General features: G+C 44.4%; 1 protein-coding gene across 1 annotated transcript in view; it reads left to right on the top strand.

Annotated features, from left to right (window-relative positions):
* EFCAB6 (EF-hand calcium binding domain 6) overlaps window positions 1–26185 on the top strand; it is a 265088-nt gene that overhangs the window by 211302 nt on the left and 27601 nt on the right. Inside the window, exons 24-25 of the mRNA XM_008058673.2 lie at window positions 2122–2317; window positions 5993–6184. Coding sequence (XP_008056864.1) covers window positions 2122–2317; window positions 5993–6184 — 388 coding nt within the window. The remainder of the gene's footprint in view (window positions 1–2121; window positions 2318–5992; window positions 6185–26185) is intronic.

Raw genomic sequence — 26185 nt, 5'->3', positions numbered from 1 at the left:
TCGACCTGCCGGGCTCCGGCGATCCTTCCGCCTCAGCCTTCCAAGTAACTGGAACTACAGATGCGCGCTACCACGCCTGGCTAATTTTTGATTTTATTGTAGAGATGAGGTCTCACCACGTTGCCCAGGTGGATCTCGAACCCGCGGGCTCAGGCAGTCCACTCACCTCAGCCTCCCAAGGCACAGGATTACAGGCTGAGCCACCAAGTCTGGCTCAAGTTTACATTCTTCTTTTGCTGGAGTACCTCCTGAAGTAATTTCCTAAGAAAGGATGGACAGGAAGTAAATGTTGACTACTTATTGTTTGATACTTTAAAAATTCTCCTTCACATAAATTGCTAAATTGTCTGAGCACAAAATCCTAGGGAGAAAATCATTTTCCCTTGAAATTATAAAGACATCGACCCATTGTGTTTGAACTGAAATAAGTCCAATGCCCATGTGTGTCTGTGTGTGTGTGTGTGTACAGGGAGAGCCATCTTAACCTCAAATTCTGATATGCTTTTTCCTTCTTTAAACAGGATCTCCTCTCACTGAATCTATTTCTAGCTGAACAAGAATTCATATGCATTCAATGAATAAATCATGGAAAAATAGCAGCAGATAAATAATTAAGTAAACGATTATAAGACAGTCTTATTAAAACATAGTTAGGCTCAATGCTTTCATAAACAACAACAAAAGGACTGTGGAATTTTTTCAGCCCACCTTTCAATGGGGGTGATCAACTTTTTTACACACTGAAACCTTAATAAGGATCATTGCTCAGTTGCTTGTTTCTTCTCAAAGACCTCTTGATGATAAACATCTCTGTTATTTGTAATTATATGTAGATTATTCTTTTCTAGATCCAAAATAGACTTTTCTAAATACTACTGAGGAGATTAGCATATGCATATGATTTTATGACTACATTTTAATACCACATTGGCAGTTTATCCCGCTGATGAAACAGTGTTGATTGTCCTCTTCTTCCGTGTCTCTGTCGTGCAAGGCGACCCGACGTGGGGCCTGGGCGAGGCTGCTTTGCAGCTGTGAGTTGGAAAAGCTCAGCTCTTGGCTCGTCTTCCTTAGAGGCAGATATCTGAGTGGCTAGAAACTTCTCTCTTCGGCTTACCAATATTCCAAGCTGTTCTACTTCAACTTGCACCCCATCAGACTGAGAGAAGGTTTATGTGTTCAAGTGCTAGTAATCCCCAGAGAATTTAAGTTATAGAAATGTGAATTTTGAGTGCAATTCTACTTTACTTTTAACTATTTTGCATCTGTAATAGGTGTGCTCTACATTCTATGAAACTTCAGGATTTTATCTTGCAATTTAGTCTTTCAGAATTTAAAGGTAATGTCTTCTGTGTCAGTCAAGAAGATGAAGGAACCTCTGTTTCCACATGGATGTCCTTGCTGAGATATATACGCAGGTGGAATTTTTATTTAAGAAAATACTAAGCTAGACGGGTCTTGCAAAATACCTTTGGAGTACTTTCGACTTGACAACCTCATTTCACCCACTCTTGAAAAAGAATCTTATGTGCATTTTACCCAGTTTCTCTTCTCCTTTTCACCAAATTTGACATATTCCCCTTCTTTTCAAATTCCGCTTCCATTTTTAAATCCACGCCCTCATTACTTAAGGCCTCAATGGTGTGAACCTCTGGTCCAGGCAGCTTGCTCTCCCATCACCACCCATCACCCAAGTCTCACTTCCAAACTGCCTGTGACACCACTGTCAGATTTATCTTTCCAGGATGCTGCCCTGCCAACGTCACATCCCTGCCGATGCACCAGTCTTAGGACCAGATTCTTCAGCCAGTTCCCCCTTCCCATCTTCAGCTCTGCAAAACAGTGAGCCCTGTTGTCCAGCCTTCAAGCCTTAGCCCAGCAGGCAGTAACCCACCCTCTTGCCTCCCCTAGCCCTTGTTCCCTCATATGGCGATATTGGTGTGCACTGTCCAACAGCAGAACTAATTGCTATGTGTACACCTAGAGGACACAGCACAGTGTCTTAAAACTCTTTACTTTCTCCACACTGCTCTGTGCTCAGCAGGTGTTTGATGACTGAGTAAGCAGTAGGGTGTTTTTTGGTTTTTTAAAGCATATTTCTTTTCTTTCTTTTGGGACAAGCTGGGGAATCAGCCAGCATGATAATTCCATCAATTACCATGACTTCTTGAAAGCACTGGAGAACAGCAAGCCAACAAGACCTCAGCCAAAAGAAGGAGAAGAGTGCGCGCCAGTCAATTTTTCCACGCTGACTCCAGAGGAGATTGTGAAGAACATCCAGGAAGTCGTTGACTCCTCCCAGGCAGCTCTGTTAACGGTAGGGCAGACTGAAAGTGCTTTATTGTGAACACTCACCTCCATTCATGAGAATGCCTCTCAGCCCTCCACCTCCCCTCAGAAGCCCTCCGTCTTCTTGTCATTCTCCTTGGGGTGTCTAACTACGCAAGAGCAAATGCGGGTCCATCTTTGCTCTGTAAAAGCTACTATGATTTCACCCCAGCATGTGCTTTCTGAGGCAGAAATGTTCAGGAGTTAGCAAATGCTGGGTGTGTGGGCTGAGGTCATGGGGGTTTTGGGGAAAAGGATCAGAGAACTGAGACCCTTGAATGAGAGTGGGCACAGCACAGCTCATGAAACTCTTGGTATGGCCAGCCATTGAGCCCATGGAAACGGAGGATGCAAGAGGTTGAACAGGGCCTGGTTGAACAGACTTCATCGTGACAGACTCCCAGGAGTGATCGATATTCTACAGTTTCCAACTACATGGCACTTTGCAGGGTGTGTGGAATGACACTGGTGTGTATGGAATGATGCTGTAACCCATGCCGTTGTCCTTGGAGAGTGTGATTTGGAGTCATACTCCTGGCAAGATGGTGGTTCCCAGATGAGTCTCCTGTGGCAATAGCGAGGAGGAAAGATGCCGTCTACAGAGGGCAGGCCTCTGAGATGAATGAGGCATCTCATCTGAGGCCTCCCGTAGGACACTGGCACCTGGAGCCCAAGCAACCACAGCAAACCAGACAGAAAGATCCACTCAAAAACTCTAGGGCCATGTGTGCTAAATCCCCAAAATGAGAACCCCTCTGACACCGCAGAGTCCTGGCTCCACACTGTGAGCGGCCCGTGTTCTCCTGAGAAGAGGGCTCCCCTGACTTTGCAGACAGCTGGACTCCTTCCCCACAGGACTTTGGGGCCACCAGCACTGATGAGAGCCCATGAGTTTTGTTTTTGTTTTTGTTTTTTTCTCTTTGATCATAACCTGGCAAGTTGGGGTGCCTGATTCCATTGTATAAGAAGGGAAACTGAGGCTCAGATTGAATACACTTACCGAAGATCACACAGGAAATATGTGACAAAGCCAGGAACACAGGGAGAAGGAAGGAAATGGGCTTGTCCCAGCTTTTCTTTCCCAAATCCACAAGGTTTGAAGAATCAAAGTCCTGAAGATCTTTAATTGAGATGTGCTATTTACTGGCCATGACCTACTATGAAGATAGCCTTGAATGGCTTGGATTTTGAGTAAATCAAGGCTAGAGACCTGTTTAGGGTATAAGACTCATTGAGGTGGGCCAATAAAATGAAAAGCCAAAGGATAGTCTCCACTCTTGATCTATTTTCAACTACATTTTTGGTAAATCAGATCCAAATCCCTCAGTGTGGGAAGGAGGTGGGTGCTAGAGTCCTGGTGTGAGAGATTGGTGGGGAAGGAAGGGCAGAGGCAAGGGCAGCCCAGCCAGCTCACAAAGGAACTTGACCTTAATCCTGGAAAGCAGGCATTTTTCAGCACGGGGGAGCTCTCTATGAGGATTTAACAATTGTTACGTATTTAATGGTTATCTAAAGGACAGTTAGAATGAACCTGTTGTGGGTCATCTGGAAAACCATGTGATGATGAAGTGCCACTGACTGTCTGCCATTAGAGCTTTGCTGGAGGCTGTCCTGCCCAGTGGACGCCCAGCGAGGTTTACAGATTCAGATGTCCACAGGGACCAGGAATGAAGTGAGCACTGGTGGCCGCAGCAAGCCAGGGAGTACAACCCCGTCCAAAGGCAGCTTCTCTGCAGCCCTGGGCACCTGTTCCCAAGTTGGAGAGTGGGCCCAGGGTTGTTAGAGCTTGCCCTTTTGTCCGAAGAAGCTATGAAGTCTCCTGGATTCTAAATGTCAGCACAAATTTCAGATTTTTCAAGAGTACTGTGTGGCCAACTAAATCCATTTACAGAATGGTTTTGCCCTCATCTAACCCAAAGTGGCACCGCTTGACATCTATCAAAATAGTTCTCAAACTCAGGTCCATGGAACTTTTGGGAGGAACCATAGTTCTCACTTTGAGAAATGCTCCTAGGAGATGAGGTAATGAGCAAGAGAGTAAGCTTCTCTGGTCCAGTGTGGAAGGTGGGTTGGAAAAAGAGAAGACACAGAGGGTCAGTGAGAAGAGGGAGGAATGTTGATGTCTGAGGATGAGGATGTCCATCAGAGAGGACACAGACATATTCTGCATTTCTGCACGTCAGTGGAGATGCCTCACACCCATCTTGTTTCTGAAATGACATAAAAATACCTTATGTGTATGTCGCAGGTAGTTTCCTAAACCTTTTAGCATTTGATTCTTCCACCCACCCCATGGCTTGGCAGACTGGGTTTACAAACAGACCCAGGGAAGAGCAGATGCTGCGGCCAGAGAGGTTTGCTACTGGCCTGGGCCTGCTGAGCGTAGCACAACGCTCCCCTCTACACCACGGGCCTGCCGATGCCATGGCAGACAGGATGCTCAGTTTGCTGTGCCCATGTTCATGGTCCTTCTCCTTAATGCTTACTGAGACTCAGTGTGTGCCAGGTACCTGGAGAGGGGCATTTTCTAGTGAACTTAGTAAAACCTACAGCCATTCTCTGAGTCAAGTCCATCTATATAGTAAGGAGGCTGAGGTTCAGAGAGGTTAAAGATTTATATGGTGGGCAACAGAGCCCAGGTTCAAAGACCAGTTCCTGAGTGTAGGCTAGAGAATTTCCCACTATATACAACTACCTCACATTACTGCAGGCTAAATAGAAATTTGAAGCTCTCTAGTATTTTAAGATTACTTTGCTTACACATATCCCATCACCCCAGTGGGCCAATGGGGTGTGCCTAATTAGCCCTGAATGAGGATTAACCACAAGGGAATTTGGTTCAAGATTTGCAGACACATTAAACTCTTACTTCAAAAAAATAATTTTTTTAATCTAACACTTGATACAGATTTCCTAGTGCAATAAAAATGAATGATTTTATTTCGACAGATGGAAAAAAATGTGCTTTCTTTTTATAGCACATTTTTGTACTTTTTCAGTTTGACTACTAGACTGTGAGATTTGCAATGTGTACCCCAGCCCCTCTAGCACAGGCCCAGGACAACAGGGGTCTTCTCACGATGTGGGCCCACTCAGGCTGTGGCCAAGGATCAGGAAAAGACAGTAAAAGCTTTGTGGTAGAGGGGGTGGGGTGGAGCAGGGTCGTCCCCTGTCCCTTCCTCGTAACTGCTCCTGAAGTCAGACTCCTACCCTGCCCCCATGCAATGTGGTAGGATCTCTTCTGAGCCTCCTGTTATAAGTAATTGATGCTTAAAGGAGCTAGAATCTAAGGGTAAAGACCTTGAGCACTCAAGTTACTCTCCCCTCTATAAAACAGAGCTTCAGGGACCAGGGGAGAGGCTTTCATTAGGTTATGGGTTCCTGGGACCAGGATTCCTCTTCACTCTTCTTCCTCCTCACATCCAAATGGAAGCAAACAAGGTGATTTTCCTGTAAACTCCTAAGTTCTCATTTCACATGCATATCTTATTAGTCTTAGTCCTTCAAATGGTGCATTCATTGCAATTTAGAATTTACAGTCGACTTTTATGCAGTACATTTCATTTACATTCAGCAGAAATGATACTTAAGGAAAACATTTTTTAAATATTCACTTGACAATATCATTTGCCACCTTTTTTACTTTTCTTTCTTTCTTTCTTAGGCATTCTCTGCATTGGATAAAGAGAACACAGGATTTGTAAAGGCTACAGAATTCGAACAAGTTCTTAAAGATTTCTGTTACAAACTAACAGACAACCAGTATCAATATTTTTTGAGGAAACTAAGAATTCATCTAGCTCCCTATATACATTGGAACTATTTTCTCCAGAACTTCAACTGTTTCCTTGAGGAGGTAAGGCTATCCAGCATCCCTGTAAAAATGAGCTAAAATTAGTTTTGACAAAATGGATCATTGATTAAAACTACCTTAGATAAATTTGCAATCATCTCATGTAATTAGCTCATTCTAAATGAAACATTGTTATAAATTCTACATAGACTATTCGAGGGTAAACATGCATCCTTTACTTTGTTAGAAGGTTTTCATTTTATTTTATTTTTCAGAGAATTTTGGGAACTTGCTTTTATCTGATTGTTTGAGAGTTCTCAGGAATCTTAGATCCCAGAAGATGATCCAGAAATAAGATTACTAGAGCAAATACGGTGAACTTTTTTAAGATTTGAGATTAGTAATAATAATAGCAGCAAACACTATGAAGTGCTTTCTGAGTACCAGCCACTATTCTTATTCTCTATACATGTATATGATGTATACTCTTTTTGAGGCCACCATGAGGTATGAACTACTAATGTCCCCATTTTATAGATGAGGCCCTCGCACAGAGACATTAGCTGCTGTCCACAGTCACCCAGCTGGTGAGTGGCAGAACAGATTTATAGACTGGACTCCAGGCTTTACTTTTTTTCCATCTTTGTTATTTAGATGAATATTCCCAAACAATATATACTATTGTGTTGCACGTTTTTGAACTTTATGTAAGTGGTATTGTATTGAATGTTGTCTTCTGCACTTATACTGTCTTGCTTATATCAATATATTTAAGATTTATCCATGTTAATACACTGTTTTTAGTTCATTCACATAAGCTGCTGTAAAATGTCTGTGAAACGAATATATTCTTTGAAAGAACATGCTACCACTCAGTTATCATCTTCCTGTTAATGAACACGTAGGTTGTTCTGTTTCCTTCATTCAAGCTAAGCCCCGTCAACCCTCTGTGCCTGTCTCCTTGTGCACACATGGGAGCTATTGTGTGTGGAACTGGTGATGGGAATGCGGGCCATGTTCAGTATCCCCAGATGCTGCCAACGTGCTCCCAGGTGATTGCAGCAGTGCACACTTCCACCAGTGGTAATGAGAGTCCCTGACATACCATATCCTGCTGTTAACACACATCTTAACTTCCTCCAATTTGATCATTAGTGAGGTCGAATACTTTCATGTGGTCAGCTATTTAGATCTCATCTGCAAATTACCTGAAAGGATTCCAGTCCTTTGTTGGCATGTGAGTTGCAAATGCTTTCCACTGGTCTGTGACTTGTCTTTGTGTTTATGGGGACTCTCACTATTATTAACAATTATATCTTTTTGTAATTTTAAAAGAAATATTCATTGTGAAAATTCAGGAAAACATTCAAAAGAAAGTGGTAACCTAAGCCCCACAGTGATGATCCGATGACAAGAACAACCTTTACTGCCATTTAGTGAGCACCTGCTAAGCTTGGGCCCTTCACCTGCACTTTCTCATCATGCTGTTGTCTCCAGTGAAGAAGGTAGAACAGACAGGCTTCAAGAAGTCAGGTAGCCACCTGGCCACCTCAGCAATGAGTGGCAGCTGGGCAGTTCCATTTTAGAGCTGATGCTCTTCCTACATGCCACACTGCCTCCAAGATCTTTTATTTTTAATGCATTTTTTTAGCAGAGTAGAGATAGGGCACCCCCTCAGGTCCCCTCCCACTGTGGGAACTTTTCTGTCCTCTCAACAAATCCTACTTTCTCATTTTAAAAAAACAGAGTAGAGATGACACGGTATGTATAATCGTGTATCTTGCTTTTTTTCACTTAACATTAAATTGCACCACATCACCTAAAGGTTTTCCAGTATCAGTTAAAATGTCTACATTGTATAACATTCCATCAACTCCCTCACTTTCAAGCATTTAAATTGTTTTCCAGCTTTTGCCACTGTGATTTTCTCTACAGTGAACACTTTGTATTTAAATCTATATCCACATTTTAGATTCTTCTTTGGGGAAGAAGAAAATCTAAGAAATAAAATAACTGGGGCAAAAAAATAGGGATTTTTAAAAATTAATCTTGAAAGCAGTCCCTATTTTTAAAAAATAATTATTTTCTATTAGGCTGAATTATATAAAATTATAATTTTTAGATCAGGTTTGGCGTCTCATCCCTGTAATCCCAGCACTTTGGGATGCCAAGGCAAGAAGAGGATTGCTTGTGCCCAGCAGTTTGAGACCAGCCTAGGCAACATAGCAAGACCTCTTCTCCACAAGAAAATCAGGAAATTAGCCAGATGTATTGGAATGCACCTATAGTCCCAGCTACTTGGGAGGCTGAGGCAGAAGGATTCCCTGAGCCCAAGATGCTGAGGCTGCATTGAGCTGTGATTGTGCAGCTGCACTCCAGCCTGGGTGACAGACATTAGCTGCTGTCCACAGTCACTCAGATTCAAAAAAAATTATCATTTGTAAAGTCATAAATGATTGAATATTGACAATTTCATATATTTAAGCTAATATTTGTAGATTTTTTATGTTCATTACACACTATTTGAAATCTACTGATAATTTTGAAGAAAATAATTAAAATTACCCCTAGGGACAACCGATGTTATTATTTTGATATATTTAGAGCCAACCCTTTTTGCTATACAAATCTCCTTTGAGAGTGGGGTCCAGAATAGACTATATATGCTGTTGAGTTTGTGAGCTGTGTTCTGTACCCTTGCAAGTCTTTAACAAACATTTTTCATTTGTATCAAAGTAATATATATGCCCATAGAGAAATAAAATTGAACTGTTGCATAAGACTTAAAACAGAGACACTTGAGTCACCCATTCAACCTCCAGTCCTGCTCCCCAGAAACAATTGATGTTTTCTTTTGCTGTTTCTTCAGCACGTACCTTCCTGTCTCTCAGTAATATACTCGCCCTTCTGTTACTTTCCTGCCCAATCTTAGGCGCTATTCATTGACTTGCTGCTGTGGTAGGTGAGGCTGGGGCTCTCTCATGCCTGCTCTCCTCTGCCTTCTCAACACTGGGATAATGGTCATTCTCCGGGTCTTCAGGCTTTCACTGTCCTCTGAAGCTAGATTTCATTTGGTGTGTTCTATTCTGTCATGTGGGTTCATTCATTCTCTCTGGGAACATGTGTTTCCTATAGGTCCATATGTACCAGGCACTGAGCTAAATGCCAGGCTTAATTGCGAACCAAACAGACACAGTCCCTGCCTCCAGAAGCCTCCACTCTAGCAAGGGAGGCAGACCAGAAGTACCAGATCACGTGCCGGATTCCAGCAGCAGCTGTGAAAACAACACAGCATCAGGGAAGGTCTGTCTGAGAGGCGACATCTGAGCTGAGACAGTGAGGGAGCAAGCACAATGACGGGAGGGAGGGACTGCATGGCACTGCTAGTGCAAAGGCTGGACAAGAGGGCGTGGGTTGTTTTGAGAAGCAGGGAGTCAACAGTGTGGCCACCTGGGTCATCCATAAAGACTTCAGCATTGACTCTAAGTCACTGGGGATTGTCTTGGTATACTCAGGCAGCCATAACAAAGTACCTGTGAGGGATCTGTAAGTGGAGGAGGCCAGGCTCAAACCTCTGCCTGGGGGCCTCTCTATTGACTCTGGAACTACCGGACCAAGGATGTGAGCCTTTCCATAGCCTTGCATATTGCCAACTTGTTTCGTCTAATGTTGGTTTGTTTTACACAAATCCCTTTGCAAAGAGTCACCTTTGCCTGTGGAAGCACCCTGCTCAACATCCTTGTGAGAAAATTGCAAAAAGAGTAGTGAGGAGAAATGCACTCAGGACAGTGGCGACCATGGTGGGCTGGGAACCCGGAGCGAAAAGGTGGCACCATCCTCGGGACAAGAGCCCCTGCATGGGCCTCCTCATGCCCTACTCCATCATGTGCAGTCAGTGCTGGAACTTGCACTGGATCAACCGCCTGAGTAGGATGTGGGAACATGGCTGAGAAGCGAATCCCTGAACCAAGGGGAATCCGAAGCATGTGCACCTACCAGGAGGACAAATGAATCTTTGAGCGAGAGACTTCTGGGCTGAATGAGCAATGGGAGACCACGAGCAGCATGACAGTGGGGCAAGAGGTGACAGCAGGGTGAGGGATGACCTTCAGGCAAGGGGTGACCACAAGCAGGTATGGTCTTAGTGAATCACAGAGTAGGCAGGGGTTTCTATTGTCCTATTTATCTGCTAGTGAGGATGGGAGGCAGTGGCAGGAACAGACCACCAGGTCTGTCCTTTGCTGCAGACCTTTAAGTCCCTTTTTCTGAGCAAAGAAGAATCTCAAGTTCTGAGCAAGGAAGTGGAGCCAGCTTCCTCAAGGGTGGCTGAAGGGTAAGAAGGCTGGGGAAGAAACCCAGACTGTGTTCACCATAAAGACGTCCAAAACCAAAGCCCAAGGTTTTTTCCCCCCTTTTTTTAATAGAAGGGAAAAGAAGTAACAAATAATAGGAATATTTAATGCATCATCCTTAAGCTCATTAAATATGATACCACTCATCCTTTTCCTCTAGGGGATGCACAGGAGGCAAGTAATTAAAAGGAGATTACCAAAATGTAATTAAGACAGTCGGCACCTCTCCTCGCAAAGCAAGTTCACTGTGGATAATCCCTAGCCAAACCAAATCCATTCTTGGAAAGGGAAAAACTGGAATTGTCGTTAAGACGTCGCCTAAAACCTTGAGCAGATTGAAAGTACACAGAGAGTAAGGATGACAATTTTACACCGACTCATAATCCATTTCTTATATTGGATAGGCCACTAAAGCTGTCCTCAAAAACTTTTCTTATTCTTGTGCCTCATCTGCCTGTCACACAGACATGCAGAAATGATCTGAGCTCTCCTCACAGCAGATGCTGCATGCTTTCTGATCCCCAGTGTGTGACTTTGCCACGCATTCTCATCTCCTTGCTCCTTCTGCTGCTTTAAGCAGCACACAAGTCAGGCCGTGCTTCTCAAAGGGTGAGGCACAGGCCACCGGCCACCCAGATCAGCCCAGCCCAGGGCACCAGACTGGTCTCCACAGGTAGGATCAGGAGTCTTCCTGTGCAGCAGGCATGGAGCTCATCCTCGTGCACATGACCCTTGAATTTCTATTTCTGCCAACCCAATAGGCCCTGAGAGCTAGTGTGAAGGCAAAGGCCACTTCAGTCTACAGATGGGAGCAAGGCATTTGTCTCCTGTGCCTGGAACCCATCGCAGCTTGATGCGAGAGGAGAAGCACTGGCCTGTGACCTCAGAGAAGAAGAATGAGGTGTTGGAGCTGAAATGCTACCCAGTGGCTTGGGGAAAAGGAACACAGAGAGCAAAAGGACACGTAGTAGATGACAGCACGAGCACCTTCTCACAAGATTCCAACGAACTGGGTGAAAACATCATCTGAACTTCTCTCCTCAGCAAATGCCTCTTATCCTTTCTAGAAAAACATTTTATTCAAAATGCTACATGCAAAACGTAGAATATCACCTTGTTTTAGAAATTCGTTCCAGTTTAACATTTCTTTTAAATCTTAAAGTGCAATTTCAGTATCTTTCATGAATATAAAAATAACGCTCAGGGCAGAAATAGAATTTTTAAAAGGCATAGTAGAAACCCATATGATATCTTTCTACTTTATTACCATGGAAATAATGGAATTTTTAAACAAAACACATCCTTATTCAATGCAGAGTAATTATTTTGTCACATTCTAGCAAGCAGAGAGCCAATGAGATCTTTCCTTACTTTGTGTTTATAATACATGATCTTTAAAGTCTTTCAGTTATATGTTAAATAACTTGAAGATGGTTTTTCTTCCAAGAGAGAATTGAAGAATGTAGTTTTCAACCAAAGGGACCGTAAAGTACATCAAAATGTTTGTAATCTTTTATGAACATCATATTTATATTTGCTGCCAACAGTGTTACTTCAATTTATCGTTCTTTTTATTGTAAATATAATGGTGTCCATGTATTTTTAATGAATGTGCTAAAGAATGGGGAAAGTTTCCTTTTCAGGAAAGGGTGCTAAAATTATTGAAAATAACTTAAGTAAATTATGAAGATAATTATCCTTACTGTTATTTACTCTTGCTCCTGGTGGTAATAAGACAAGTGAAGTCTTCTTGATATAATTTCAGTCATTGTAAATGTTTCTCCTGAATTTCACTCGCCCTCCACTTGCTCATGCAACAGTTGCTACCTGTTGTCTTTTAGAGTGATGACCCTGTGGCAAGTTGTGAGGGGATACTCTGGCCAACTTGGACCCTCCAGGTGGCCTTGGTGATGGGCCAGGGCATGGGGTCTGATGGGCCCACTGTGCCCAAGCTGAGGTAAAAGGAGTATTATCACAGCCCTGTGTGTCATCAGCAGTCCACCCACAGGGCCTGCAGGCTTCACCTGGGGGCCCAGCAGGAACCAGGCAGACATGATACACATACTCTTCCTCAGTCCTTTGAGCCAGGTGAGCGGGCTGCCCTGCTGGTGGAGAGCCCTGGGTCCTGGGCATGGAAGGTATCTGCTTCCTCTGAACATCAGCGTCTACACTGGTCCTAGCACTGCCCCAATATCTGCACTAATTCATATTGCCTCCCTAAAGCCAGCTATAGTGATAAAAGCAATAGAATGAAAATAGCATCCTCATGGAACATTAGCACTGAGGTGGTACAGTCTGCTAACAGAGCTGTCTCTTAGTATGGTACCTAGTTATTCTTTTAAAGTTCAAACCTTCTCCCAAGTCCAGCTTGGTCATGGTGACATTGCAGCTCCTCCATGCATGCATCCTGAGCACCGCCTGGATCTGACTCCTACTTTAGGGAAGGAGTGTGTGTCCCCCTCCAGCCCCAATTTCTGGGTGGGACAGTCTAGGACTGGATACCTGCTCTGCTCCATGGATGCCAGACAGGCTCTGCTGGAAGCAACACAAGGTCAGCCACCAAAGGGAAAGTGACTTGGTGCCCGATGCAAGAATGTGAAGGGGACCACACCAGGCTTGCTTCCACCTGGGCCCTGTGCCGTGGAGGATGGTGACAGTGCCCCCTTTCTCATTGGAGAGACACCCCACACACACAAACACAGCTGTTTCAGGCAGGAAACAAGGTTATCAAGGATCCAGTCAGGGAGGCTGGAAGAAGGCATATCCAAACTGAATTTCTGGTAAAGTAGTTATTTTAATGTCTATGGTTGAATTTTCTCAAACCTCAAACCCCCAAATCTCATATTCCTGGAGGGAGTGACAGGGTAAATGCAGTGTCCGCAATGACAGACCCTCACCAGCCTCCAGGACCTGCTTGGAGGAGGCCTGTACAGTTCCTCCAGGAGTCCCTGTTGAACTTGTCACTCACTCTAGTGAACTCAGAACACTTCTGCAGCATTCCCTCTTGAACTTGGGTTGTGATTCATTCTTGATTCCTCACCTCCATGGGACACCCCATATGTGTTCAAAATAAATAGACAGCAGCGCAACCAGTCCAGGAAGACTCCCCCTCCATTTGGTCCTTCCAAAACCATAGCAACCATTTTTGGATCAATTAAGCACCAGAGTTGAGCTGTACCAGGAATTCTCCTGGGTCATAATCCTATCAGGAAGTCCAAGAATTTATTGTCCCAAATAAGACTTTCAGAGAAAAATCCAAATCATAGACAGCATCATTACCTTCATTATTATCATCTACCCAGGAACGTAACTCGTAGTGTAGCTACCTATGTTCTGACTTTAGACGCCTGATGAGATTGGAAGAATCTTAATATTGAACCTTCAGCAAATGTGAATGAGAATGTTTGCTGGGCACTGGGCCAGGCCCTGGGGTCCAGGCTTGCAGGGGACAAGTAGACACACGTCTCCCCTTAGGGCAGGTAGTGCCCCAGCAGAAATAGCGGTGACCATTCATGAACAAACCAGAAAGTGGCTGTGCCTGGCCAGTTACTGTCATCCTCTCATTACCCACCTCAGATACCGTCATCAAAATGGTGAATGATAGGCACTGGCATGTGGTGAGAACCAGCCATCGTTCTAAGCACTTTCCACGTTTCACGCGACTCATCCTCCTAATAGACCTCTAAGGTTTGGAGACTGTCATGAACCCTGTTCACAGAAGTGGAAACTGAGGTGCAAAGAGTAGGAGCATCCCTTCTCAGTCACACAGCTAGAGATGCTGGAGCTAAGGGTTAGCATGCAGACGGGTTCCAGGGCCCACGATCTCAGCCCCCTACCTGTAGAGTGAGAACTGTTTTGGCATCTTCCTCATAGGACTGTTTGTATTCAGCAAGTTAATGTGAACAGAGCTTTGCATGGTGCCTAATGTGGCAAATGCCAAACATTTGCCTGTCTTGTTATTTTTTTTATTCTATCCTACTCCAGTGAGTGCATGTTTAATGTTTAGTGATGATGTGATTAAACGGCATAGAATTTATTTGGGTGGAAGAATTTATTTTAATAGTTTTTATAACTGACTTCACCCATGCATTTATTGAATCATTAAAGAGTCAAAGGGGTGACTTAAATGTTTCCCTTGTATTTCTCTGCATTTTATGGCAATTTCATGCTCCCGAAGGATTTGTGAATTGGGTGTTTGCAAAGGCCTCAGCACAGATCCACAGATCATCTGTGAATGTCAAACTGTGTGTTGGAGGCGAGTGTGGAACACTGAGGGAAGGAGGAGGATGAAGAGGACCCATCTCTGTATGGGTGGGGAAAAGTTGGGCAGAAACAGCTTCTGATGCACTCGCACAGAGTCCGGAAGAATGAGTTGGAGATCTGTATGTGCAGAGCCCGGGAGGTTGAGGAGGGTACTGCATTCTGGGCATGGCCAGAGCATGTTGAGGTGGGTGGGGGGTGAGATGGTGGAGGGAGGCCCATGACAAAGAATTCTGTGAGGAGACCAAGGGGCAGGGCTGGGAGGGTGGGCTGCTTTGTCCTCGCTTGTCTCGCTCAGTGGGTATCTCAAAACATCAGCTTCTCCAGGGCACGGGTTTAGTGTCCATCATTTCCTGCTCTGGTGTCACTGCTAAAACAGGGCCTGGCACATAGTGGGCCCCGGCCAGTCTTTCTGAGTTACCATGTTCCTCTTTTCAGTAGGCTCTTGTGTTCTTGTGCATGTGACAGGCCACTGGAATTGTGAGGAAACAGAAGAGCATGACTGTGAGTCAGGCCATCTCGAGCTGCAGTGTCAGCTTCCGGGGGAGAGTCCTGGCCTCTCGGATCCAAGCCTCACTTACTTTGTCTAGACAGCAGGGAGAACCACGGCTGCCTGGCCAGGTGATGCGAGGGCCAGAGAAGATTCTAGATCGCCCCATCCAGGGCCTGGGTGAAGGAGGTGTAGCAAGGACAGCTACCAATCCTTGGGGTCAGGTCCCAGTAAGCACTGAAGCTTGACTCAACTCACAGCCCTTCGAAAGAAAGTTCTGGAACCTTCTAACTTGCTACTGCTCATTGCCCAGAGGGAATTCTTGCATGGTAGGAGAGCTCGGGTCCAGACAGTGGTTATGCCACTGGAATTTTGATGAAAATGCCTCACTGTGCAAACAGCGTGCTGCGTTACTTCCTCTGAGGCAGCTGTCCCTCTGGGCCTGAGTTCCAGTGGACAACAGCGTCCCCTCGGATGTGTGCACAGCTTCCTGTGCCACTAGTATGGGTTTTTTGGCCCAGCAGTAGAGATCTGTAGCAGTCAGCTTCCACTTTATTTTCATCTGGACTTTTACATGTTTTATCTTTTTTTTTTTTTTTGACAGGCAGTTTTGCTGCTGCTGTTATTTTTAGCATTCATCTATTCACTGTAAATACAAATGAAGATACAGCACAATTAATTTCTTTGCTAATCAAAATATTTGATCAAATGAAGCAATTTTTCAATTCTTAGAAGTAATTATACCATTCTTTAAAAGGAAATGGAGGGTTCTTTACTGAGTATTTCTAATTAGGAGTTTTTGCTACCTGCTGAGTTCTTACTCTGCATGAAGTTTTAGGATTTTTTTTTTTTTCCTCCTGTACAATCATCATCCATAATTGTCTCCCTAAGTATTTGGACCAAAACTTAGTATATAAATTATGCAGTCTGATGAGCTAATTATAATCTTTATAATTAAAGTAAGATGTAGATATATTTCCTGTCTGACCACTGATACACCTTGCTAACCTACCTATTGCTCTCCAGTGGGTGACTGCCATCTTGGACACACACAGGAGTGCCACAAAGTCCCCTTGCAACATGCCCATTATTGAGGAACATTGACAATCAAAAAACTATCTGCACTAAACAGCCTTCTTATTTTCTCTGTATTCCAAGCTTATCACTTTTTACTTCTTATTAGTTGGAAGTTCAGAACTGTACCCGTCAGCTATTGCTATGTAACAAACAACTGCAAGCCCACAGGGGCACAAAACAATAAGCATGTTTATAGCTATCACATCTGCAGAGTGGCTGACCTAGGGTGGGCTCGGCGCTGTGTCTCAACCAGGATATCTCCGCGCTGCGTCTCTCTCACCCCCCTCCATGGAGCAGTGTGATGGCCAAGGCATATCCTCTCAAGGCTGTGGCGTAGGTGCAAGAGGGCTTGCCCGACAACGCGAGTGCTCTTTGATTCTGTGGTCACACTGTCATGATTAACATTCCACTGACCAAAGCAAGACGTATGGCTGGACCCAAAGCCAACGGTGAGGGAAATGCTCTCAGCTTCTGTGGTGGGAGGAATGAAAAAGGAACGTGATAATGGATAAGACATGGGGAGCTGACAAAATGGGGCATTGGGGGCAGTAGACTGCAAAAAACTGCAGGTGTACATGTCTACATCTCCAACCCCGCTGAACTATTTGACAATCAAACCCTCTCCCTCCCTATCAGGTTATCTCTTCCAGATGTCTACAGAGGTTGTTTAGGATACAACTTGGTAGAAAACTGATTTTGTAAGTCAGCCAAGAACAAGGCTGGACATAACTTATTGACAAGAGGCACTTGTCTGAGGCCACTCCATTAACAGAGCTGTTGAAACAGAGTCCAACAAAACTGGGAATGTGAACTCACAAAATTTTGGGTTCACTTAACCCTCACGGAGGCTGTCAGGCTGGTTCCTGCGCATGGCTTAATGCTCACCTCAGGTGCTGGGTCCAGCCTTGGTTTGGGTTGACTAAAAAAGTTTCTCCTTGGAGCTCCTTCCCACCCCATATGTGAGTTTCCTACAGTTTTATCATAGACACTGGGAAGACAGCACCTTCCTGAAGTGGATGATGAGGGGTCCCTGATTATGCTGTGTTTTTTTTTTTCCTGAAGAATTCTCACAAGGCAGTTTGCTCCAATATGGTTAGCCCCATTTCACAGATGGAGAACCAACCTAAGCTCAGAGAAGTGAAGTGACTTGCTCAAGCGAGTCACGAACTAGAAGATGGCAAAGGAGGGCCCTAGTCTGGATCCCAGCCCACAACTCGACCCCCTACACTCCTGCTGCCCAGAGCCTGCAGCAGCCAGTCAAGAAGCACAGCTCTGTAGAGTGTCTGCCATGCGCATGGGCTCCCTCCTGCATTTCTGAATGGCATGGCCAAATCTCAGACTCAGATTCTGCCCTAGAAGTACCTCCAACTCCTTAGGGGGATGGTTTGAACTGCAGGCGGTAACAGGCACCAGAATGTCCTGTGTGCTGATTGTCCATGAGAGATATGGAGTTAACCAGCAAGCAGGACTTGCACTCAGGTCTGCCTGACCTCCTGACCCAGGCAGAAATAACCATAACAACCATCAGTAGCAGCAGCAAGAATGGCAGGCTTTGGGCCAAGCACTCTGAGGGGTGCTGGTGACATCCCAGGGCTGCCCCCAAGACGGCTCTGATCTTATCCCCCTTTATCCCAGTGAGGACAATGAGGCAGATTTGGGTGTGCATCTTGCCCGAGGTCCCAAGAAGAGGGAGACGAACCCTGGACTGTCTGCCCTCTCCAAGCCCAAGCACCCCTCCCCTGGACCAGTCTGGCCCTCAGCCTCAGTCAGGTTCCATTGTGTCCCAGTAAGTGGTACTTGGGTTACTGGTGTCACCTGTTGCCCCTCACATCTCACGACGTGAGGTGACGCATGAGGACTGGCATGGCCCCCGCTGCCGGAGGCCTGGACCTGGGCTGGGAATTCCGGGACTGCACCTGCCTGGAGGACTCTTCTGCAGTTGGTCAGCAGGCAGCTGTGCAGGCCGCAGGGGGCAGAGGAGGAATGTGGCTGAGGGGTTGGGAGGAACAAAAGAACTCTGAACAGGCCCCTGCTTGCCTCCCTCGGACCCCCCAACCCAGAACGTACATGGGTGACTCCCACGTAATGGCAGAATTTAGAACCACGGGTTTAGATTCTAAAATGAAACAAGATCCATAGATGTGTTTGAAAACGAGAACACTCTGTAAGAGTGGGTGTCATTGGTAGGCTCTTGGATGACTGTATGCTTCACGTATTGGGACATTATTTCTTTGACATATTTTGCCAACGTTATGGTGGTCACAAAGGGGGCCAAGAATATTCTTTTGGTGTAGGTGGTCTGTGTTTTTTGCCACATCTAGAAGGGCAATTGTTGGCTAAAACAAGGTCCCTTGAACACCCTTGAAAAAGTGAGACAGAATCCCTTCTGAACACGTAAATCATTCTCCAATCAGGTCAGACCTAGAGTGCATAAGATTCCACTGCTTTTTTTTTTTAATTTGCATTTTTAAAAATTACCTGAAACAGACAGGATCTTATCTTGGTCAGATGAGAGGCTGCTGGGAAGAAACAGGAGGTGTAGACCAAGGTCAGTGGCTGCCACTACCTCCCTTCCCTGTGCAGTTCTCTTTATTGGAGCTGCGATTCCTGTCCTGAGGGTACCATTTATGTAAAGCATAGTTAATACTAGCAAGTGTAGTTTGCCTCTCAAGATAGTGGTGTCTTTTTTGATTAGGAGAAACATTTCTTCTAGTTATAGAAAAAGCATTATTTTTTCCCCATTCAGATATAATGATCACGTGAGAAGTGCCAGGGACACAGAAGCGCCAGACCAAAAGCCATCTGTTCCTCCCTGGCGTCTCCAGTCGCTCGAGCGAGGCTGGCGGAGGCTGAGCAGCTTTGCTAAAAAGCGAAATGGGAACCAGGATTCGGGCGCCTGACAGACTGCAAGCCAAATGCCCTTGACGGAGAGCCCAGGCGGCCTCCCTCCAGCAGCCCGGGGCTTCTCTGGGCGTTGTGGGTTGGGAAGTGTGGTGGCATCCACAGGGACCAGGACCTCGAGTTGGTGGTTTGTCCCTTGCACCCTTAGGGATGACAGTGTGGCCACTGGGAGTGGAGTTTTCAGTGATCTCTTTTCTCTGTGCCGCCTTTGTAGTTTCTAAGTTTTCTATAGTGAACATGCAGCCATTTTTGCAAGCAGGAAAAGTCTCTCAGTTGGTGGCCGCCACCACCATACTGTGGAGACCTTTGGTCACCAAGCACTTTTCTTCTCTGTTGTCTGTACCTGTGTCCATCCTGCGCCTCTCCAGGTGAGGGCAGAGGCGTCACCACAGCCTGGACTCTGACTGCAGTTCTCAGCATGTCCAGGGAAGCGTTGATTTGTGGCCAGTAGCCCAGCATTGGTTCTGACTCTGATGGTTCTGTGGCTTCAGGCATTGCTTGGCTCCCCCATCCTTCACATAGATTACCTAGTTGAGGAAGGATACTATCACCTTCCAGGCTTGGTTTTTAATCCATTTCCACCTACACTTCCTGTAGCTCCCCCATCAGAGGCCAGCTGTGGCCACTCCAACCAGGGCTGAGTTCCAGCCAGTTGCATTTACGGCTCAGATCATGCATCACAGTCATCATACCCACTCACCTGGGAGACTTGACCCACATCTCTCTCTCCCACAAAGGACTCTCAGCTCCCCCTGGGCAGAGACTTGAAGGGTTATTTCCTACCTAGATCCCCAGAATCAAGGAAGTACCTAGCACAGACTATGTGTTCCATAGGTGTTTGCGAATGAGCACAGCCATCTCAGCATCTGCTGGGAGTTCATCCGCTATGAGTGCAGGGCTCTGAGATATGATGTCACCTCGGCATGCAAAAGCAGACGGTCCCCACCACAGACCTCCAGGACTCCTGACCGAGAGGGGGTAGTATCAATGCTTGTGTGTGTACATGTGTGCTCGTGTGTGGGGTCATTTGGTAGATGCACCATTCTGTGGTCTTTTCCACTTATTAGTGCATCACAACATTTTACCATATTATTAAGTTGTTCCTTGAAACAGTCTAGATAGCTGCATTATATTCAGTCTTATGAAAATAGCATATTTTCTTTAGTGATTCTCCTAATGTAAGACATCCAGATTGTTGCCACATTTTTGTGTTTGTAAATTTTGCTCATTTGGTAACCTACAACAATCATAATTCCATGACCTCATCTTATTTCCTTAACGAGTATCCTAACAGAGGCAGTACTAAGTCAGAGTGAAATTTGCATGACTCCAGAACTCTTACTCTACCTTCCCAGCAGTGATATGATCAATCACACATTTTCCAGTTGGTTAAAAGAAGAAAGCAAATCTTGTTTTACTTTCCATTTCTTAGCGCCATGACAAGGTTGTGACTTTTTAACAGCACAGGGCCACCGCCCAGAGCAAGCACAAAGACCCTGCCACCTCGCTCATTTTATTAGTCACATCATTTTTCCACTGTGTGAGTGTGCTGTTATTCATCCTTTCTTTGAAGAAATATCAACATCCCACTGTGCTCCACCTTCTGTTCTAAAACCTTGGGGATGCAGCAGTGAACAAAAGACCTGAGTCCTTGCCTTCATGAAGTTTATTTTTGGTTAGAGTGAGCAAGACAGGAAGTAAACATGTGGTGGATCTGAGAGCAATCAGTGTGACAGAAAACAAGAGGGAAAGGGGCTGGGGCTGTGAAATGGGCTCAGAGGTATTGTAAACACCCTCGAGGAAGTGCAAGAACAGCAAGTGCAAAGGACCTGAGGCAGAGCTGTGCTTTATGTGTTTACAGCAAAGTGAGGAACAGAGCAGAAGGCTCTGAGCCTTGAAGATCCAAGCAGAAAGGAGAGTCACAAGTTGAGGGCAATGCTGGGGTGGGATGGTGGCAGAAGCTCAGCCTGTTACTCTGAGTGAAATGTGAAGCCATCTGGGAGTTTTGTCTTGATCTGATCTGCGCTTTTTAAAAAGAGCACCCTCCGAGAAAATGACAAATGATAGGCGCAGGGACGGTTGTGGTAATCCCTGCAACAGATGATGGTGGCTTGCTCCAGGAGGCAAGGATGGAATGGTCAACTTTTGGACACATATTGAAAGCAGAGCCTCTGGGATGTGTGAGTGGCTTGGACATGGGTGATAGAAAGACGTCACCAATGACTCCAGGCCTAAGCAACTAGGATAATTTGCATTGGCTGAGATGGAGACCACAGGAGGACTGTGTTTTGAAGTTGGTGACTCAGAAGAAAGACTTGTCCTTTGTAAAACCAGGATGTTCTATCCCATGTAGGAAGGTCATTCCTCCCCCAGGTTGTCTTGAAACTGGCCACACTGTACCACTCTTGTGATACTGTTACAAATAAGCCATATGATATATGGGCTCAGACACAGTAGAGACTCATTATTTCTCACTAACAGTCAGAAAAGCTGCCCACTGGTTTATCTGTGCTTTTCTGGTCCTAGAAATATTTTTCTGATTATATCAACTTTATGACAAGTTTTGATATCTGGTGGTTAAAAAACTTCATTGCTAGCTTTTTCTAAAAATGTCATGGTAATTCTTTTTTTTCTTTTTTTTTTTGAGTTGGAGTCTCACTCTGTCACCCAGACTAGAGTGCAGTGGCTGCTCCTGGCCACCGCAGTCTCGACCTGCTGGGCTCCGGCGATCCTTCCACCTCAGCGTTCCAAGTAGCTGGAACTACAGGTGTGCGCAACCACGCCCAGCTAATTTTTGATTTATTGTGGAGATGAGGTCTCGCCAAGTTGCCCAGGCGGGTCTCGAACCCGTGGGCTCAGGCAATCCACTCACCTCGGTCTCCCAAAGCACGGGATTACAGGCTGAGCCACTGAGCCCGGCTGGTAATTCTTACATATTTTTCAATACCAGTGTTAATATCAATATGTCTAATGATCTACCCAAATATCCACTGAGATTTTTATTAGGATGTTATTTGGCTTATTTATAACTTAAGAGTGGTTTTGTCTTTTAAAATTGAGTCTTTCCATCCAGGAACACAAAATGTCTCTCATTTATTCCAGTCTTGCTTTAATAATCTTAATAGAATATGTATAGATTTCCTTATACAGGCACACTTTAGACTTTGTGGGTTCAGCTCCAGACCACCACAATAAAGTGAACATTGCAACAAAGTGTCACACAAATTTTGTTTGTTTCCCAGTGCATATAAAAGTTAAGTTTACACTATACTGTAGTCTATTAAGTGTGCAATAGCATTATGTCTAAAAAAAACTATGTACCATAATTAAAAACACTTTATTACTAATATATGCTAACGATCATCTGAGCCTTCAGCAAGTTGTAATCTCTTTGCTAGCGGAGAGTCCTGCTTCGATGTTGATGGCTGCTGAATGTTCAGGGCGGGGGTTGCTGAAGGCTGGGGTGGCTGTGGCAATTTCTTAAAATAAGACAACAGTTGAACCAGGTTCAGTGGCTCAGCCTGTAATCCCGCGCCTTGGGAGGCTGAGGTGAGTGGATTGCCTGAGCCCGCGGGTTCGAGACCTGCCCGGGCAACTAGGGCGAGACCTCGTCTCTACAATAAATAAAAAAAATCAGCCAGGCATGGGAGTGTGCCTATAGTTCCAGCTACTTGGAAGGCCGAGGTGGAAGGATCGCCAGAGCCCAGCAGGTCGAGGCTGCGGTGGCCAGGAGCGGCTACTGCACTCCAGTCTGGGCGACTGAGTGAGACTCCAACTCAAAAATAAAAAAATAAAAAAAAGACAACAGTGAAGTCTGCTGCATCACACACTTCCTTTTTTTTTTTTTTTGAGTCGAAGTCTCGCTCTGTTGCTGTAGCCACCGCAGCCTCTACCTGCTGGGCTCAGGCAATCCACCTCAGTCTTCCAAGTAGCTGGAACTATGGGCACACGCCACCACATCCTGCTTATTTTCTGATTATTATAGAAACGAGGTCTCACCAAGTTGCCCAGGCTGGTCTCGACCCCGTGAGTTCAGGCAATCCTCTTGCCTCAACCTCCCAAAGTGCTGGGATTACAGACTTGAGCCACTGTGCCCGGTCGACTCTTCCTTTCTTGAAAGATGTCTCTGTAGCATGCAATGCTGTTTGATAGCATTTTTCCCACAGGACTTCTTTCAAAATTGGAGCTAATTCTCTCAAACCCTGCGGCTGCTTTATTAACTAAGTATGTCATATTCTAAATCCTTTGTTGTCATTTCACAGCATCTTCAACCAGAGTAGATTCCATCTCAAGAAACCACTCTCTTTTCTCTTATCCATAAGAAGCAACTCTTCGTTCCTTCAAGTTTGATCCTGAGTTTGCTGCAATTCAGTCACATCTTCAGGTTCCACTGTAGTTCTCTAGCTGCTTCCACCATCTCTGCTGTGATTTCCTCCACTGAAGTCTTGAACCCCTCAAAGTCAACCAGGAGGGTTGGAATCCACTTCTTTCAAACTCCTGTTAATGTTGGTATTTTGACCTCCTCGCATGAGTCACAAATGTCCTTAATGACATCTAGACTAGTGAATCCTCTCAGAAAATTTTCAGTTGACTTTGCCCAGATCTATCTATGGTAGCTATAGCCTTGTGAGATGTGTTTCTTAAATAATAAGACTTGAAAGTCAAATGGCTCCTTGATCCCTGAGCTACAGAATGGATGTTGTGTTAGCAGACATGAAAAAAGACAACATTAACCTCCTTGTACAGCACCATCAGAGTTCTCAGGTGACCGGGTGCACTGTCAATGAACATTTGCTGCTTCACCTTGAGACTTCTCTCCTTAAACCTCATGGACCACCCTCTGCCAGCTTCAAACGTTTCTTCTGCAACTTCCTCACCTCTCTCTGCCCTCATCGAATTGAACAGAGTGAAGGCCTTGCTCTGGATTAGGCTTTGTCTTAAGGGAATATTATGGCTGCCTTGATTTTCTAACCAGATCTCTAGAACTTTTTTCATATCAGCAATAGGCTGTTTTGCTTTCTTATCATTTGTGTGTTCACTGGAGTCATACTTTTCATTTCTTTCCAGAACTTTTCCTTTTCATTCACAGCTTGGCTTACTGTTTGGTGCTAGAGGCCTCACTTTTGGCCTGTCTTGGCTTTCAACATGCCTCACTCACCAAGCTCACTCATTCCTAGCTTTTGATTTAAAGGTTGACTTGTGACTCTTCCTTTCACTCGAACACTTACAGGCGACTGTAGGGTTATTAATTGGTCTAATCTCAGTATCATTGTGTCTCAGGGATCAGGGAGGCCCAAGAAGAGGGAAAGAGATGGGGAACAGCCAGCTGGTGGAGCAGTCAGAACATGCACCACATTTATTTAGTTTGCCAACTTGTACGGGCATGATTCAGTGCCCCAAAACAGTTACAATAGTAACATCAAGGTTCACCGATTACCGATCACCATAACAGATATAATAATGGTGGTAACATTTGAAACAGTGTGGGAATTAACAAAATGTGACACAGAGACATAATGAGAGCACATACTGCTGAAGGCACCAATCAACTTGCTTGCTACAAACCTTTAATTGATAAAAAAAAAAAAAAAACCACAATACCTGCAAAGTCCCATAAAGCAAAGTGCAAGAAAACAAGGAATGCCTGTACAGGCCTTGTACTCTTTCATGTGGAATTTATCCAAAGGTATTCAATAACTTTGTTGTTAGTGTGAACATGAACTTTTTTTTTTTACATTTCAATTTCTAACTAGTTACAGTTACTGTAAAAAAAAAAAAAAAGTATTGCTTTCTTATATTTTTAGCTCGAATCCAACCACTTTCCTAAATTGTCTTATTGAGATTTCTTTTACAGTCATATCCACAAATAATGATAAATATTGTTTTCAACATTTATATGTTTGTTTCATTTTCTTATCTTATTTCCAAAACTGGAGTCTCTAAAAATGTGAGTAGTAGAAGTGACAGCAAGCATGCTTATTTTGTTCCTAATTTTAATGGCTTTAGTATTTTATCCCTTTAATGTGATCTCTGCAGATAGTTTCTAACACTCATGTTTTGGATGTTCATTTTATTTCTTTATGGTTTTTCCATTCCATTCCATTCTGTTCTATGCCATTTCATCAAGAATGGTTGCTGAATTTTATCAAATGTCTTTTTGCTCTCTGTTAATTTGTGGCCTTCACTGATGTAAGGAATTGAAAGGTTTGTTAATTCTTGAAGCATTCTTATACATGGAATAAACCCTAATTGATCTTGGTGTGTCATTTTTGAATATGGTACTAAATATTTCTAATATTTTATTTTAGAATGTTTGCATTGCAAGCCATAAGCTATACTGGTTTGTATTTTTTTTCTTTTAATATGTTTTCTATACCATATTTTGGCATTGAGGTAATATGTGATGAATTAGAATACTATATATCGCCTTCTGTGTTCTGGAATAATTTGACTAATGTAAAAATTATCTATTCCCTGAAGGCTTAATACAGCTTGCCTTTAAAATCATCTGGGCTTGACACCTTTTAAATGATAGACGGTAGATCCTTTAACAGCTCTTTCCATTTATTTTGTGGTTACCTGTCTATTCAGGCTTTTATAATACTTAAGTTCAGTTTAATAACCTGTATTTTGCTAGAAAACTATTCAATTTCCTCTGGAGTTTAAATCATATTAACCCAAGGTTGCATATAATACTTTGTTAGAACTCTTCCATAACTGTTGTTAGAATAATAGTATTTCCCATTAGTTTTGTGCTTTGAAAGAGCATCCACATACATCACCTCAGGTGAGCCATACTCCTCCTGGATAGATGAGGAAACTGAGGCAAAAAGTGGGTAAATGACTTGTTGCAGGGTCACCCGGTCACAGTCAGGTAGACTCTAGACTCAGACCCAGGACTCCCATCTTTACATGCTGAACTCCATCCACCTGTGTTCTTTCCAGTGACACTCCCCAGAACCCCATCCTCCTCAGGCCCTGAAG

The sequence above is a fragment of the Carlito syrichta genome, unplaced genomic scaffold (genome assembly GCF_000164805.1).
Source record: "Carlito syrichta isolate Samal-C Ts95f unplaced genomic scaffold, Tarsius_syrichta-2.0.1 Scaffold303575, whole genome shotgun sequence".
Classification (NCBI taxonomy): Eukaryota; Metazoa; Chordata; class Mammalia; order Primates; family Tarsiidae; genus Carlito; species Carlito syrichta.
The sequence above is the reverse complement of the archived record's forward strand: the minus strand, read 5'-3'. Positions and strand labels throughout refer to the sequence as shown.